The sequence below is a fragment of the Pungitius pungitius genome, chromosome 20 (genome assembly GCF_949316345.1).
Source record: "Pungitius pungitius chromosome 20, fPunPun2.1, whole genome shotgun sequence".
Taxonomy (NCBI): domain Eukaryota; kingdom Metazoa; phylum Chordata; class Actinopteri; order Perciformes; family Gasterosteidae; genus Pungitius; species Pungitius pungitius.
Window position 1 is genome coordinate 5,243,910 of NC_084919.1, and position 17,249 is coordinate 5,261,158.

General features: G+C 45.1%; 3 protein-coding genes and 1 long non-coding RNA gene across 4 annotated transcripts; all 4 read right to left on the bottom strand.

The window, feature by feature from the left end:
* Nucleotides 1-883: 883 nt before the first annotated feature.
* Nucleotides 884-6,253, bottom strand: gpr63 (G protein-coupled receptor 63). Its single transcript, XM_037449911.2, has 2 exons — nt 5,809-6,253; nt 884-3,104 (listed from the first exon to the last, which is right to left on the bottom strand). The coding sequence occupies exon 2, from the start codon at nt 2,987-2,989 to the stop codon at nt 1,784-1,786; it is 1,206 nt and encodes a 401-aa protein (XP_037305808.2). The 5' UTR covers nt 2,990-3,104; nt 5,809-6,253; the 3' UTR covers nt 884-1,783.
* A 1,386-nt stretch (nt 6,254-7,639) lies between these two features.
* On the bottom strand, nt 7,640-9,952 carry LOC119195004 (uncharacterized). The gene is made up of 2 exons (XR_005114189.2): nt 8,021-9,952; nt 7,640-7,906 (listed from the first exon to the last, which is right to left on the bottom strand). It is a non-coding gene; the product is annotated as an uncharacterized LOC119195004 (long non-coding RNA).
* Nucleotide 9,953: 1 nt separating this feature from the next.
* On the bottom strand, nt 9,954-12,033 carry LOC134107851 (nucleolin-like). Its single transcript, XM_062559785.1, has 3 exons — nt 11,487-12,033; nt 10,012-10,554; nt 9,954-9,979 (listed from the first exon to the last, which is right to left on the bottom strand). Exons 2-3 carry the CDS (start codon nt 10,535-10,537, stop codon nt 9,954-9,956), a joined length of 552 nt encoding a protein of 183 aa, XP_062415769.1. The 5' UTR covers nt 10,538-10,554; nt 11,487-12,033.
* Nucleotides 12,034-13,861: 1,828 nt separating this feature from the next.
* On the bottom strand, nt 13,862-15,759 carry ndufaf4 (NADH:ubiquinone oxidoreductase complex assembly factor 4). The gene is made up of 3 exons (XM_037449879.2): nt 15,557-15,759; nt 15,304-15,398; nt 13,862-15,116 (listed from the first exon to the last, which is right to left on the bottom strand). Exons 1-3 carry the CDS (start codon nt 15,699-15,701, stop codon nt 14,811-14,813), a joined length of 546 nt encoding a protein of 181 aa, XP_037305776.1. The 5' UTR covers nt 15,702-15,759; the 3' UTR covers nt 13,862-14,810.
* Nucleotides 15,760-17,249: the final 1,490 nt, after the last annotated feature.

Here is a 17,249-nt window from a genome sequence, read left to right on the forward strand (position 1 = left end):
CCCGCGGGTAAACACACGCAGCGTGGCGTGGAAAGTCCCGCTGAGGGCGCACATTTACACAAGATAAACATTTGCTTATGACACGCGTCTCCAGGTTATTATACGAGCTGCGTGTAGACATTAGAGACCTCAAGCATTTTTTTTTTCAGCTCCATCATTCGCCTGAACTCTTAAGGAGGTACACAAGGTATAACCTTTTTTAAATAGACAGAATAATGAAGTGCAATGTGAAATAGTAACAGTCGAAGCTTTGGGTCTCTGTATGATCACATTTTCAAATTCCATCAGGAAGTTCTAATCTAGGTATTAAATGTTTGTGACAATAAGTGTCATTCTGAAAAAACAAATCCCATCACGAGTACTGGTGACAGTGTACACCCAAACCCACTGGCACAAGGGATGAAGGGTCGGTGCACAGCAGACACACACGAAAGAAAAACACACTTAAAGGAACTTTACCAAGGTAAGAAATGTCCATTTCTTTATTACATTCAACGTACAGTACACTTAAATTGCACATTTTCACCAGATATAGCAGCATTCTGACTGGCAAATGGACTCATTAATTAATAGGCACATCCAAAACATTTAAATAGAAAAACACCTGCCAAATGTGTCGTGTTCAAATGCCACTTTAAGCTCTTCATTTACAGCCTCATAAAACAGATTCTACACAGCTAAAAACACACAGTGCTCCCCCCCCCCCCCCCCCCCCCTCCCGAAACCCTGGGGTTCCAGTGGCAAATCGAACCCAGCAGCGCGTCTTTATTAAACGAAGGATTCACCCGTTTTATTTTCTCTCACACAGTATTTGCCTTTCAGTGCATTCCAAGAGTTATGAACCTTTTCTTTTCCATTGATTTTTTACAGTTTCCTTCAGAAGACTACTTCACTTCAAGGTTTCTTTTATCTTCCAGGATGACTTCCCCTCATCCTTAGAGGAGGGGTTTGTACTTTCTGTTGAGTAGGTGAACAAAGATCTGTAGCTGTCAACTTCTAGTGGCACAAGATGAACTGAAATTTGGCATCAGCACCCAAATCGAAAAATAGTTTTTTTTAAGTTACAAAAGATTAAGCGTGTTACCGTGTCTGCACCGCCAAATAAAAACGAAAAATTCAAATCAAATGGCAATCGAACCGGACCAGAATGTATGGGAATTGTAGGTTTCCAGTGCTAAAAAAAAAATGAATCCTTCCACACAGTAAACCCAGTGGACATGTGACCAATCGGAGAGCACATTCACACACACACACACACACCACACACACACGGATTGTCGTTGGACACACATTACTCAACTCTTGTAATGTCCTTTATTATGAAGTTAATATTTGATCACCGACATTATCTGATTAATGCCGTATCCTATTTAGGAAAATCTCTTTTTTGGCTGTTTGTGTATAACATTCAACACATTTGGCTTGCTTTGTCTTAAAAAAAGGCTTTTGTAGAAAATTCCGTCTAAAGTCTCCAAGTCAGGTATTAAGAATGTAATGGGTATATTGGGCACTAGTACGTGCTTTCAGAGATCGTGGTTTTCACCAATATCTGACACAAAGTTAACTTCCTGGATTTGCAGTTTGTATTCTCACTGGTACCCGTAGCAACAGGGCCCCAACCAACACTTGGCCTTATTTTTATTTCGGTGCTGATCTCATTCTGAACACATGCCGGCAGAAGCGCACCACCAAACAACTAAATCGGTCTAGAACGACAAAGGTACATCAGGAAAAAGCAGGTTTCTAACAGTGTTTGGGGGGTTTGAGGGCGGGATCCCTCCTTTCAGACCACCGAGCGATGCTCTCCGCACACGTACACCGCGCTCGGCTGTATGCGCCTCTTCGTGTTGCCCGGCAGCTGCGGGAGAAACTTGAAGTACTTGGGCATCAGATCCAGGCAGGCGTCGCGGAACTTCTTGATCCGCCAGTAGTAGATGAGGGGGTTGAGGGCCGACTTGAGGTAGCACAGCCACAGGACCCATGTGCTGATTTGAAAAAAGCTGTCTTTGCGGTAGAAGCCGTCACTGAAGGTAGCTACCAGACTATAAGCAGTGAAGGGGGCCCAGCACACTGTAAACACGGAGAAGAGGATGAGGATGGTGGTGAAGGCACGCGTCTTGAAGCTCATGTCCACGTTCATCTGGAAGGGCCTGTGGAGGCTCAGCAGGCCCAGCTTGCTCGCCTGGCTCAGACAGATGCTGTCCGGGTGGCTGTGGATGCGGATGGCGTTGTGGCGGATGGTGTTCAGGATCCCCATGAATGTGTACAGCATGACCATGAAGGGCAGGAAGAAGAAGGCTAGCAAAATGATCAACACGTAGGTGTGGTAACCAGGCTCCACGCTGTATCCAAATACACACTGAGGGGCCCTGGGGGGGATCTGTAAGGGAGGGAAACCAACCGCCAGGGGGAAAGAGAAAATGAACGAGAGTCCCCATGTGACCACTATGAGCACTTTAGCTCTCTGTGGGCTCAGCTTATCCTGCTTCTGGACAATAATAAGAAAGCGGTCTATGCTTATTATAAGCAGCACAGCCACGCCCTCCATCACAAAGAACCAGAAGAGCATGGCTGAGACGCGGCAGAAAGTGTCCCCGAAAATCCACTGGGTGGTCACCACGGTGACCAGGGCGAAGGGCATGTTCAGGATGGCCAGCATCATGTCCGCGAACGCCAGGCTCGCCAGCAGGATGTTGATGGCCGAGCGCATGGCGGACCTCTGGTACACCATCAGGCAAACCACCATGTTGCCCAGCAGAGCCAAAAGCAGGACGGCGACCATGACGAAGCAAAAGAAGACCTGCAGGGGGAGGCCGACGCCCGGCGGACCCGCCGTCGGCGCCGCCGGCCCCGGGGACGACCGGGGGACCATGGGCGCGCTCGCCGTCGGCGGCCCCGCCGAGAGGTTCAGCAGCCCCGTAACGAGGCAGCAGAGGCTGGCGTTGGCGTCCCCCGCCTCCGGGAGCGGAACAGGAGTGGAGCGGACCATTCTTCCCCGGGGCGAACGGGCATCGTGACCGGCGAGCTCACGTCAGACGTGACGCCGCGGGCGCGGACATCCCCCGCCTCGCGCAGCATGGCAGCGCCTTCATGGCTGCGGGACCCTGAGGAGCACACAAGAAGCCGGTGAATGCCACGTAAATTACCAAAGGGTTCGTTTAGGACAGATTCCACCGTCATTTCAGTAACAAATAGCCACTGAAGTTGTATTTTGGGGAGTTTTTCCTGTGCCGATGTGAGGGTTTGGGGACAGAGGATGTTGCATGTGTACAGACTGTAAAGCCCTCTGAGGCAAATTTGCAATTTGCGATTTTGGGCTATACAAAATAAAATGAATTGAATTGATGTCACAAAGACGACGTAGGCGCCAAAGATAGTGCTCAAAGAGCTTTTTATGCACATTAACCTTCCTTAAACAGAAGCTAATCACAATCTGTTCAGCTTCTCCTGTTTGTAGGTATTAAAGAACGAGGGATTCAAATTACAACGTTACGATTGATTGTTAAATGAACACCAAGTCTCAACTGTGACGTGTGTAGCCGGAATTATTACGCCTCAAATGACTATTTGTACGAGTACGAGAAGATAAAAAGGAAAGAGCCCCAATATGTTGTTGGACCGGAACTATTTCTTGGCAAACAACAGCCAGGTGAGGGGACAGTGTGTACAGATTCTCAAAGGGTGTCGCCGTTACAGTGAGGACACATAAAAAAATAAAAGCAATGCAAAAACATTGGCCGTAAAAATAAATCCCCCCCCCCCCCCCGCCCTGTTTGCCAGAGATGTGATAAGAAACCCTTTTAAAACGCTTTTCCTAACTGCTGACAGAACAACAAACAGCCAACGCTGTTCAACTGGGGACAATTTAAATACTGCAATAAAAAAAAAAAAACCTTATCACTTGTATAAACAGTGCACATTTTGGACTGCTGGGCTTCATTTACAATGGCTGAGCAGGAAATGCAAAGCAACAAATGTGCCGTTTAGAAAAACAGTCCATTTTAAGTACTAAATGAATCATTTAAACATTCATTCTTTTTTTTACGCATTAATTTAGTCTTTGCGTGGGTGTAAAAAATCCAGCAAATGCAATTACAGGCAATTATTATGAGACCAGTGCCTCTGATGTCTTTAATGTGGCTGTGTTAAAACGCAGGTGAGGATTCTGCTTCAATCCCTGGATTTGTCATTTAACAAATGGCGTTATCTCGTGGCACCACGACCACAAAAGGTCAGCTGACCGGCTGGCAGCAGCGAAGCTGGGAAAACTTTGTCTTATTCACATCCGCTGCAATCACACGCCGCTGCATCGCAAAAACAGACCCGGGAAAGGAGGCCCTTGAGTGCTTGGATCTCGGCCTACATCCTGCTCCCTTCGCCTCGAGTCCCTACGCAGCGCGCTTTCTAAAGGGCACGGGCATCGAGGACTCGAAGGAGACACCTCGTCTCCTTCTCTTCTCTCCTCTCCTTTAAAAGGGTGGGTGGGTGGGGTGGGGGGGGGGGCCTTAAATGCTCAAACAGCCGCTTCAGCATCCGAGCAGTCGAGTCAACCTGCAGTAAAAATGAACGGTACTTGGCGTTAAAAAAAAACAACAAAGGGAATTGTTCAAATACTGAGCGTGGCAACGCAATTATGCAACAGAGATTTGCAGGGAGAATATTTGAAGAGCTTTTCGGCCACATCTTGTAACCTTTCATCGCTAGGAAGCATAGTCAGGGCACGAAATGTGTGCTGGAAAGCTGCGTGATTAGATGACGGCGGGGAGATTTATTCGCTCATGGCAAAAGCAACCTGTCTGAGATTATTAAACGGCGAGGATGTGTCTGTGAGATCAATCTGCCTCTCCACATGACCTGTGATTTCTGCAGATTTACCAAACCAAAGGCTGATGGAGACCAACATTTACAGAGAAATGCATCTGCAAAAATGATTAGATCCACCATTACGCATTTTATAGCATTGATTGAGACTAGTCAGAGACAAAAAGGATGTCATAAGTTGAATTCTCTAAACCACCGAATACGTGATTGTGAATGTAGGCATGCCCCTTTTTATTCACAATTCAAAGTACCGCCAGTAAAGTGCAAAAATGCAATAATATAGTAATAATCATAGTTAATAGTTAATAATAGTTCCATTTTGTTCATCAACTACTGACTTAGCATTTTTTAAAGAATCACATGATTTTAACTTTTTCAATCCAAATATCACAAAACACATTTTTAGCAGTTCAAATTTTAAGGCAAATTAAGTGCATTATTGTTAAATGACACAATATATAAACATTGGTCCACTCATGTGACACGATGCAGACATTCACGCTGAATCAGATCAGAATCCCCTCCGAGCATTGCAACACTAGATCTGAAGGAGCCCGAAAACAGAGTCAATTGTTGTTGTTGGGGGGGGGGGGGGGTCATGCCGAATAGAACAGCTCATTCAAAACAGGCTTTCACCTCATCGACTCCGCAGTAAGAGCAGCAGCTGCATGTTGATGGCTGATTGTAAACCGACTATTCGGCTGCTCCGTTGTCGGTAGGGGGGGGGGGGGGGGGGGGGGGTGGTGGTGGTTCTCGTTTTTTTCGACCAGCCCAAAATGGTTGAGACGACAAGCAAGAATTCCACGGAAAGAGTGAGCCGAGCCACCCCTCTGCGGGGGAGCGGTGGGTGGTCGCGGCACGTCTCCTCGTCGACACCCAGCCAGCATTTAGAAGAGTCATAACGACGCGTTGTTGACAGACACCCCGACCCCCCCCCCCCCCCCACCCCAGCCCCCGGTTGAGTTCAACGTGTGTGTCCGACATTACCTGCTTCATTCCCCCGTGTTGGTACTGCTGTGGGTGGCTCTGTCCTCCTCCAAACGGTGCGTCTCGCCGCCCCAAAATGCCCCCCCCCCCCCCCTCACCTCCTGGATGGAGTCGAGACAGATAGACGCTTCTTTTTCTTCCTCTTCCTCCACCAGACCAGTAGTCAGGCCACTGATGGCGCTCTCTCCCGCTCCCTCTCGCCCAGAAACGCAGCGCGTGGGCCCTGCGGCTGTTCCTTTGACGACCGGCGCGAGTCGTGGGTGAAGTCAGCGTTAATCATTTAATAACACGAAGCTACTCTTCCCCGTGCCCCCCCCCCCCCCCCTTTTTTCCCTTCATCCACACTTGAGATGAGCGCGGCCTTTCCCCGCGGCACCGACTGTGTACTTCGAGGCGTGCAGTGCCAGTGATTCCCACGCGCTGTTACAAACCACGCTCACTTTCCGCGAGAGGCGGCGAGTATAATGATGCAACGCGACTTCCCGTCCGGACTTTCAAAATAAAACCAAGCGTCGACCCTGATCCGTAGAACTCCGCGTAAATTGCTCTTTCAATGAACACTGGTGACACATTTCTGCCAATAGTTTGGATTAGATGGGCATTTATTATATTATATATCAGTCATTCCGTAGAGGAGGGGGGTGAAGGACAGCAGCTACTGAGGAGATCATGTTATTGTAATATATTTTGGGCGATATTGAACAATACTTTTAACTTTTACAGTGTAAGGACGCTGATTTTTATATATATGATATAAATACCAACATCTTCAAATATATACGTTGTAACTGTGTTGTGGAGAATTTTGGATTATATGAGTTCCTTAAGGAAGAGGTGCAGCTCCCTTTCCATAGCAAACCTTTATCAGCTGCTGGGAGCCAGCCCCATTTGGGGGGAAATGCTGGAAATACTATATGAAAAATGATATATTAAATTCACATTTATTTGTTTATCATTGCCCATTGGCTATAGGCTCACCATGACGTGTATTGCTTCCACAACTATTGGAATAAATAAATCTGACGAACTGCAGGGCAGCAGTCATTATTGTGAGTTGAGGAGGGAGGGTAACTAAGCAGCACAACTATGGATTCCCCTATAAGACCAGACAGAACAGTCCTAAATATGTCACATTATAATACAATACACAATCATGTTTATTGAATAACATGGCTTTGTATTTTGTTGAGGATGTTAAGTGTCCGATCCGATTTTGAGATGTTGCCCCAAGTTGTTCAAATTGCTGACGTCCAACATTCACACACTGCACGCAGGTTTATTTGGGGTGTGTTTCCAACACAAATACGGTATGAATCTTTTTTATTATTATTGTAATGACTGAGCCATAATCTGAAACAGTGGCTCTCAACAAATGTCTCAACCCTCTGAGTATGATTTCTTAATCCGAAGCAACACTTTGGGTGGGTTGCACCTTGGGGACGTCTTTTCTGACAGGTGTTGACAGTGGGCGTCTGCCGGGTTTGGTAAAAGCATCCTGGTATGGGGATTTTTTTGGGGGGGAAAATAAAATTGGAAATAAAATAGCGTACTGAATATACAATATTTTTTAAATAACTATTTTTGTTTAAGGTTTTTTAAATGGATGCCAATTTTAAAATTGATATATTTAAAACTCTCACATACCCCTTGAAGTGCCTTCACGTGCACCCCAGGGGTACATGTACCCCCATTTGAGAAACACTGATCTAATGCATCCCCACATATTTATATGTTATATTGTAAATACTATACTGAGCACTGTACAGCTTTACAAGTATTAATACAGTAACACAAGTAATGCATTTAAAGGCCAATGAAAATTGAAACAATAAATCATAATAAACATGACATTTTATTTAAGTTTAAGTTGTGAATGATCATTTTTTGGGAATATGAATTCTTGGCTGACAGCTGCTGACGTCCTCTCTCCGGGTGGCTGGGGCGGGCGGTCTTGGGGTGGCGGGTCTGGGACTCACTGGTGTGCTGAGAGGGATTCAGGGGTCTGTGGGGGGGTCTGGGTCCACCTGGGATGACGGGTTGGTTGACTTCTACTCTTCGCTGTCCCAGGAGTGAGACCAAAGCCTGGAGGAGTCTCTCCCTGTGAAACACAAACACAAGTGATGAAAACTTTGAGCTCAACTAAACAACTTTTACATTGTTATGTTGAATCGTTATTACTGATGCTTCAGTGGTTTTAGTGAGGATTACTTACTTGGCCCAATAAAAGAAAGGCGCCAGCCGCTCTTTAGTCGTCCATCCTTCTCATCTGGTCCTGTAGTCGTCCATCCTTCTCATCTGGTCCTGTAGTCCTCCGTCCTTCTCATCTGGTCCTGTAGTCCTCCGTCCTTCTCATCTGGTCCTGTAGTCCTCCGTCCTTCTCATCTCGTCCTGTAGTCCTCCGTCCTTCTCATCTCGTCCTGTCCTCCATTCTTCTCATCTGGTCCTGTAGTAGGCTCATCTTTTCCGTTGTCAAGGAGATCCTGGATTACTGTAAAAGAAACTTGAAAACCTTTTCTTAATGTTGGGAATATTACATAAACATTGTCTGGTTCAGTCACCTTCACCTTAATGTTACAAAGTATATAGAGACTTCATGTTTGGTATGCATGTTATTAATAAGCATAGACTTACCTTGGTCTGGTAAAAACATCATGAAGAAAAATACAACACAGAATAACAACTATCCCCTGTACTTACCTCTGGCCTCTGTAAATAGCATCAACTATTAATCCAAATTAAAACCATAAAGAAGAGATATGTAACAATAACAACAAGATCCTACGTTTAGCCAACCTCGCTAATCAAGAGGAAAGGCTGTCTGGGGCTTTATCAGTCCTCACCAGACACAAAGGTTTCACATCCTGTAGCAAGTCACAAGGTTTGATTTTGTGCAGCAAGAGGGCTGTCGCTCTCAATCCAAGTCGCTGCTTTCAGCCCACTGCCAGGATCCGTGTGGGGGGGGCTGAGGCCTGAAATGGAGGGGGGAAAACCACCTGCTCGGCTCTTCATTAAGAAGGGGCAGAGGCATCAATTTTCGGGTGCTGACTCAGTGTAGTCCTCTTCCCTGATCCTCTTAGTGGAGGAGGGGCCCATACCTGAAGTGAAAGGGACTGTGTCCACATGGTCCTCGACACGGTCCCTCTGTCTTTTCACACTTACCTGCCCCATGTCGTCCTTTTGCCTGCTTGGAGGAAACTCCTGACATCTGGAAGACTAGGGTTGGCGCTTGGTCAGGACATTCCACAGGAGAAGGGAGTGGGGGAGATTGCACTGGTTCGCAAATTGATCAATCCATAAAGACGAGACATGTCCAAACTCTGCTGCAAGATGCTACCTTTACCGACCTCGCGAAACACGAGGAAAGGCGGTTTGACATCCTGCAGCAAGCAGAATGTCGCTGTTAATCCAAGTTTCTGTTTTCAGCCGACTGCCAGTATCTTCTAGTCCTCTTCCCTGGTCTTCTTAATGGACGAGGGGCCTACACTTCAAGATACTGTGTCTCGTCACCGTCCATCAACCTTTTCACACTTACCTGTCCTCTTAGTCCTCTTTCCTGGTTTGAGGACACTCCTGACATCTGAAAGAGTGAGGTTGGTGCTCCTTCAGGACATCAATCCGAGTCGCTGCCTTCCGCCTGCTGCCAGTATCTTCTGTGTGTGGGTGGGGCGAGGCCTGAAGTGGAGGGTGCTGACTCCCTGTAGTCCTCTTCCCTGGTCCTCTTAGTGGAGAAGGGGTGGGGACCGGTGTCGTCCTCTTGCCTGCTCCTCTTGGTGGACAATCCTGACATCTGGGGGACTGGGAGCGGCGCTTCTTCAGGAAGTGGGGGGGGTTGCAGTAGTACAAACTGCAGGAAAGGGCCATCTTCATGTTGCTCTTCTTCCTCCTCTGCCACCCAGTCCATCCATCCGCCATCAGACATGGAGTCGTACCCAGAATCCTTGTCATCCTCCTCCTCCTCCTCTTCCTCCTCATCGTGTGGCTCCCACAGCAATATCACTGCCTCCAGACGATAGCGCATCAGTTGCCTCTCCAAGTCCAACATGGGCTCCTCCACTTCCTCCTCCTCTTCCTCCTCTTCTTCCTCCTCTTCTTCCTCCTCTTCCTCCTCCTCTTCTTCCTCTTCAGAAAAGTCCCCTGGAAACAACTTACCCACAGAATCCGAACGTTCCACCTCAGGGGGGAGGGGGTGAGAAAGGACTCGGCGCAACTCCGTCATGAAGCTCTGAGGTGGCCACGTCTGAGTGAGAGGGTCATCTTCATGGTCTTCGTCATCTTCCTCGTCAGAAAAGGCCCTGGGAAACAACTTACCCACAGAAGCAGGACGTTCCACATCAGAGGGGAGGGGGTGAGACAGCACTCGGCGCAACTCCGTCATGAAGCTCTGAGGTGGCCACGTCTGAGTGAGAGGGTCCTCTTCATGGTCTTCCTCCTCTTCCTCCCAGTCTATCCCTCCGTCGCTCCATCCGTTGGACTCGTCATCATCTTCCTCCTCCTCCTCTTCCTCCCAGTCCATCCCTCCGTCGCTCCATCCGTTGGACTCGTCATCATCCTCCTCCTCTTCATCCTCCTCTTCATCCTCTTCCTCCTCTTTGTTGTCACCTGAAAAGGCCTGGGGAAGAAACTCAACTTCAACCATAGCATAAATGTCAAGCTCACTTACCTCATCCGAGGAGTTGGGGAGAACGCCGTGGTCATCGGCGAGGGGCCAGTGTTGTGTGGGACACTCCATGATGCAGGTAACACAAGCTTTAAGAGAAAACATTTAAACTGTCAGGATCTCTCATTACATTAAATATTTCTGGATCACATGAGCAATACAGTTTTAATTTGTAACGTCGACAGCAGATCACCACATTAACTATTATTACTACATTATTGTCTTCCCTACTGTCATTCTGTGACAAAAAATACGGTAGGGTTTCTAATATTAAAAAGCTTTCAATCAGCCAGTTAGCGGGTCAACTAAGCCACAGCTCACGTTCATTCTGCATGTGTGCGCACGGGACGTCATTGACTTGCAATAAACAGCGTGGACGTGTTTTACATGCAGTGCGTCAGTGAAACACGGCGGCATTGATCCAACGTGACCACATGAACTTCTTTAGTTTATCACTCTTTATTCGCAGATACGCACGTGCAGTCCCATACGGTTACTTAACAAATCGCTCTCTTGTCACTCTTATAAAATGCATCAACAACGAGCAGAGTGCATTTCAATGTTACATATCAGAGAAATAGTGTATGGAGCATGTAACAATACATTCAGAAGTAGGTTTCAACCACCGCGTTGACTACGCCTGCACGTCGTGACGTCACGCCTCAACCGTCTCTATGGACCCGGTGGTTTCCGAATAATAACAATTATTTGAGCGTTCCATGGCGTTCTCAGCGCCATCTTTTTTCACAAATGTCAATGTTAAATTTCGATGATTTGATACCCTCAAACCAAAATAATAGTGTTTTAAAACATCTACACTAATTGTTGACACACCCCAGAGATGTCCCGCGAGATGTAACACATCCCGCCCCTCCAATAAGCATTTTACACGGAGAAATCATCGAATGAGTGTCTTTGTCCATCAAATCTTATTTCTTTCACCCTTAAACTCAATGTGTCGTACTCATTTGTAACCTGGAGACCCTTCTAAGGATATAAGGGGATCAAAACGTTGTCTTACTTGCACACCGAAGGGTCCAATCGCAGCAAACTTCCTTCAGCCGGTGGGCGTCCTCGATGCTCCGCGGCCGGAGGGCCTTTTTCAGCCTCTTCTGTGCTCCACTAAAGGTGTTTTCTAGCAGTTCACTTCTCCAACAATATTTGTATCCAGTAGATCTCGACCAGCAGTCAAAAACTCACAGATTTGGTTCTGAGCAGTTTGATTTTACAAGAGGTTTAAAATTCGTGTTCAAGTCAAAGTGCAAAGGGAACGTTCAGAAAGTGCGCTGACCTTAAATACCCTCGGTCGGGTCATCGTTCGGTTGCCATGGCATTTTAGGGCGCGCGTGCGTGCGCGCGATTGTACGTTCTCTCGTTTTTATTAAATATATATCGATTTTTATTTATTCCGATATTATCCGCCTTCTTTCGTTCTGGCCTTTCAATACAGTTTAATGAATATCTGTTTATGCAACTTTCCAAAAAACCTGACAACAGCGAAACATGCTGTTTTTACCTGTTTTATAAAATGACAGGTCTGCTGAACACAGAGAGACAAACATTTTAGATGTTTATCATGCTATGTTGTGAACACAGCTTAAATAATTGTTATTATCACTGCAGCAGACTATAAAAATCATGAAATAAATTGCATTAAGGACCAAGTGGGAAAATGTTCAATGATATATAAATGTGATTTTTTTTATAACAAAGTGTGTCTTTTTATGAACCCACCAGAAATCAAACTGTTCAGATGCTACATACAACATAACATAATATATGTTCCCTACGTTTGGTCTGCTGCTTGATGTGGTCTTTAAAGGAAAACTATCAAATACTCTTTTGATCAAATTAATTGTCAGACTTGAAATGGTTCGTGCATGGACATGCCGTCTGAAACAAGCTTTTGAAATGAAGATAACGTATAACTGATAATATGAAACGTTTAATAATCGTATTAAAATATTACCACGGAATCCATGGCATGTCCGTCTGCCTGTCTGACTATAAATCTACTACTACTGACTTATCGCTTACCTCTCATGCAGGCAAATATTAATAATGAATACAAAGCGCACATCGTTCCTGGTGTGCACATAGTGACATATTTCTAAGAAAGCATATGAAATCTAACACAGGTAGAGAAATTCAATGTGCTGGTCGAAAATGCAAGTGCTGAGGGAACGAATAATACCAATGACCTCATCATTTCCAAAATAATGGCTAGACTGGAACAAATACTTGCCCCCTAAAAATAAGTAACTTAAATAAAAGAGCATAAATATCTCCTCAGCGTTCCAGTTAGTCAGCACTAATATATATATATTATATTATATTATAGACGAGTTCGTCTTGCTGTAGAGTAGAGCCTTATTTTGAAGGAAGTCACTCTCTCTGGTTATCATCACGCATGCCTTTCAAAACAGAATAAGTTAGATTTTGTCAAACCCATCGATGACTGACACCCAGAAGCTGGTTGTATGGCAGCAGCGACAGTTTGTTGCATACGCCTCCTTTTGAGAGTTGCCCAATAGAAACCACATATTATTCAGCTGGGCGGGACCTGGCTGGAAGAAGTGGGTTTTTTTTAGTCACGTGCGCGTGTGCGTTGTGAGAGGCATCGAGGATAAACTGAGCCACGCAACGAGACAGAATCAAAGCTTTTATGTTTCTGAATGATTCAGCTCTAATGACATTTTTGTTTTGATGTTTGAACAATACTCTGGCCTTGCCATAAGTCCCTTTACACGCTCCTTTATAGTAGATGGCGGTAATCGCTACACTCTGCATAATTAGAATTTTATTTACTGTTACTCTGCGTGGGCTATGGTAAATATTGTATGTTTATGTGATGTTAGATAGTAGATATGACATTTATATGGTGAAGTGAATGCATTATAATCAATAAAAATGTATAGATATGTAAATCATATAAATACTGTAGACAATAACATCCTGTCATGATGTAATGTTAAAACCTGGGGACGGAAGCGAATTGTCGTTCGTTATGGATTTCTCCCAACTTTCTCCCCAAAGAGGGTTTTTTGGGAGTTTATTCTCCTGTCAGGTCGTGAATGAGCAAAGGATGTAAGACAGCCCTGCGAGGCCAACATTCTGATTTTGATCTTATAGAACAGAGTTAAACACAATGGTTAAAATTTGATGAAGAGATGTTATTACACATGCTATGTTATGTTAACACGATAAAGCTTTAAGCCAAAGGTGTGATCATTGAATGTACTGCAGTATTAAGTGAACAGGGATCGGTCAGGTCAGTGAGGGATTTCAGATTCAACCATCAGATGGAGCCAGGAGGGAGTCATGTGATGCCTTGGAGCAGAAAGGAATTCACGAGGGAGGAGCAGGGCATGAATGTGCAGCCAATCACATATGACTTGGGACTGCTCTATTTCGTGAAATAATATACACTATTCATACTTTATTTCACTTTGTAACTGTATGGCTTATTACTTCTGTTAGTTATAACATTTTTCATGATTTTTAAACTTAAGCCAGTTGACTTTTTCACTTCTCTGCCCAGCAGGGCCAAAGGTAACAGTAGTGATCCTTGATCAGAAGCTTCAGAACCCAACAAATACAACATTGATGGTTACAGATCACAATTGATACTTGGTTGCGTTGAAAGTGTAAGATGTTAATTCACCGAACCCATGACAGTGGCTTTAAATAAGTGATGCGACACATGGAATAAACTAAATAATTTATTATTTACCAAAAAAAGCTTTGTGCATGTGCAACAAATTTGGTGTAGTTTAAGGTGTTCAGACACATTACTTCCTTTACCTGAGCTACGGCTGCCACTTGAAAGCTTAATAAATTAATTTCCCAACTGCCACATTTGGGGCTTTAAAAAGGTAGGTAGTACGGATTCCTTTCCGAGTGTGAGAGCAGGAGTTTGACAACGTCAGCGGAGTTTAACTAACGGGAGCAACAGCTGGCCCATTCCAACAGTCAACACCTCTATGGCTTTTTGACATGCCATCTTATTTGCTTCATCTGTACAAAACTGTAAAAAAAACATTTTGAAAAGATATCTTAAAGTAAAGCCAGGCTAACCCATTGTGGCTCCGGGACCGTACACACTAACATGAGATTTCCTTCTCACTCACAATTCCTTCAGAACAGGTTTCTTTAAACCCCTTTTCTGGCTCTTTCGAAGTGGGGAAACCTGTGTGAATAGAATCTTTTATCAGAGCAATCAAAAGGGGACTATGCAGAAATAATATTCTAAAATAAAAGACTGCTATTTATTCATTACTTTATATTGCACAGAAATGCCAGGTCATATTTTGTCTAACGTCTGGCATTCACATAAGATCCAGTCCTATGAAGCCTTAATCTGCTTGGCCTTTTCCGTCTTGGGTGGTATAATCTGGACCTGGAAAGGAATGAAGAACTCTAGAAGAGCTTTGGTATCCTTCAGGTCCAGAGAATATTCCTGAGCGATCTTTCCCTGCGTCCATGTCTGAGGCTGGCGCTGGTGACTGCTCAGGGCCCTCAGAGCCTCGACGATGGTCAGTTTGCCTTTGGGAACATCGGTGAGCTCCACGGGGCTGAAGGCTCCCCCCGGTAAGCTGAACCTCAGCGGCCGCCGCTCCGGCTCGTCGCCCCCGGCCACGTCCTTTGAGCCCTGTGAGCAGAAGGACACGCGTCTAAACATAAACTGACAACCCCGTATTGTTTTTGAGGAAGGATGTAATTAAACTGGGAACATTTGAAACGTGTATGACTAGCGGAACAAGGGGTGTTTCTGGGATGACTCAAATTAAATCCATCCATCATTGGAGAGGCCATCAGTGCCCCCCCCCCAGTCTGACCTCTGCAGCCGGATCTTTCGACTCCACATACACGGACTTCAGGAGGCTCAGCAGCGGGTCGTTCTTCTGGCTGACTGACCTCGCGGTCTCCAGAGCTGAAACAAACACACAGCGAGCGCATCAGCGTGGACGTTTCTCCCGGGTCGTCATTCCGAAGGCTCATTGAGGCTCAACGTTGCGTCTGAGCCGGTATGTAGCGGCGCGTGCCGAGCAGACGGTCCCGCAAGGCAGCGAGGGGGTGTCCGGCACTCACCTTCAGAGCTCCCGTCGGGGGCCGGCAGGTTGGCCTCGTGCCGCGGCGCCGCGCGGGGCTTTTCTTTTGAGATTTCTCGGTGAACTCGGCTTTCTAGGTTGAAATTACGGAACATACGCGCGACCCGTGCGCCCATGTTGGACATGTAACCGAATGACGCCGGTACTGATAAAGTTTGTTCAAAACCTCAACGGCGAGCGAGAAGGTCCCTGCCGCAGGGGAAAGGCGAAGGCACAGAGCAGCAGTGACACCTGTTGGTCGGAAGAGTGCATTTATTGCTCAATTCCTGATTTTGTCGATGATGACAAAAAAGGGAATGTTAAAAAGTGATAATAAAATACACAGAACTAAAACACAACTATAAGATCATTTATAGTTAATTACATTTTTTCCTATAATTTTAGTAGCTTTTCCTTGACGACTTGACCTGTATGTCTTAGCTCTTTTGCTGGCTCTGTGGCACTCTAAGATCTGTTGATAAAGAGTGTGTTGTAAAAAAAGGTTTTGTTATTATTATTATTATTATTAGGATACTCATGAATCAGGAGGATGTGATGAATCAAGTCACATATATGAGAAAGTCATTGTTTCGAGATAAGCCTTGAATAAAACATGATATTACGAGAGGAGACCCAACCCTCAAGTTATATGTTCAGATATATAAATTTGTATGAATCTCACGATTAGCAATCATTTAAAAAGTACTTAATCTATACTATATCTCCTCTTTCCCACGTCAAGTAGGTACTTCTTTTGGTGACTGTTTAAAACGAGATAAGCTGTAAAAAGAACAGCAGATGGCAGCATTTGATATTATATCGCAGTGAAATTATCCATCTTAAAGAAAATAAGTTTGGTGGCGGTTTGAAATACATATGAAGGCTCTGCCTTTTTGTCACATTGAGAAATTATTTATTGGCCATTTCCGTCCCCCAAGTTCTCAGACCAGGCCAGACCACACACAGTTAACTTTTTACACAGGCAGAGCCATATGGAGCACATCTGGAGGCGGTTATCTGCTCAATCATAACATAACAAACACTGACAACAGCATTTTTTATTTTATTTGTGAGGAAATGAATTCTTCTCATTTCACCTACTAACTGGTGTATGACTCCTGAGCTGAGCTTCACTAAGTCACCAGAAGGCCAGAGGTTCTCAGCCAAAGATTCTTCTCTGTTGCACCACAGCTGTGCACACAAAACACACAAAAAACAAGAAAAATGAACCGACCAATAAGGCAGAAATCAACGGAACACAGACATAGTGCGTCATTTGCAAAAAAAAAATATCAAAGAAAGTGTTGTGAAAATGAATTTGGCCATTTAAAAATGGATTACTGATCCTTGGTGTTTGCGTTTAATGATGAGTAATTAATCACGTTTATCAGTTCTTACAATAAACGTTATTTACTGCGTTGAGCTGGTGGATTCAGCAACGCTTAGTAAAAAAGAAGAGACGACGTCGAGGCACATTGGTGAATGTGAGGCTTGAGGAGCGAGGAGGAGTCGAGGGTCTAGACTGTTGATTTGCAGAGTTGAAACAGATGTGTATGAGCATCCACATAAATAAATAAAAGCTTCCATGTTCTATCACTGTTTAGACAGGCTCCGTTAATTCATGTTTGTCCGAAAAAACATTAGCTTTTATGTTACGGCTGTTGTACAACCGATGAGCTGTGCTTAATATCCAC

Bases quoted from the DNA above. Each gene is read 5' to 3' on its own strand.
- ndufaf4 (XM_037449879.2), bottom strand. From the start codon at position 15,701: ATGTCCAACATGGGCGCACGGGTCGCGCGTATGTTCCGTAATTTCAAC. The intron at 15,399-15,556 runs GTGAGTGCCGGA...TGTTTGTTTCAG, and splicing joins CCCCGACGGGAGCTCTGAAG to CTCTGGAGACCGCGAGGTCA. The intron at 15,117-15,303 runs GTCAGACTGGGG...TTCTGCTCACAG, and splicing joins CGAAAGATCCGGCTGCAGAG to GGCTCAAAGGACGTGGCCGG.
- LOC134107851 (XM_062559785.1), bottom strand. From the start codon at position 10,537: ATGGAGTGTCCCACACAACACTGGCCCCTCGCCGATGACCACGGCGTT. The intron at 9,980-10,011 runs GCCGAGTCCTTT...CTCCCCCCTGAG, and splicing joins GAGCTTCATGACGGAGTTGC to GTGGAACGTTCGGATTCTGT.
- gpr63 (XM_037449911.2), bottom strand. From the start codon at position 2,989: ATGGTCCGCTCCACTCCTGTTCCGCTCCCGGAGGCGGGGGACGCCAAC.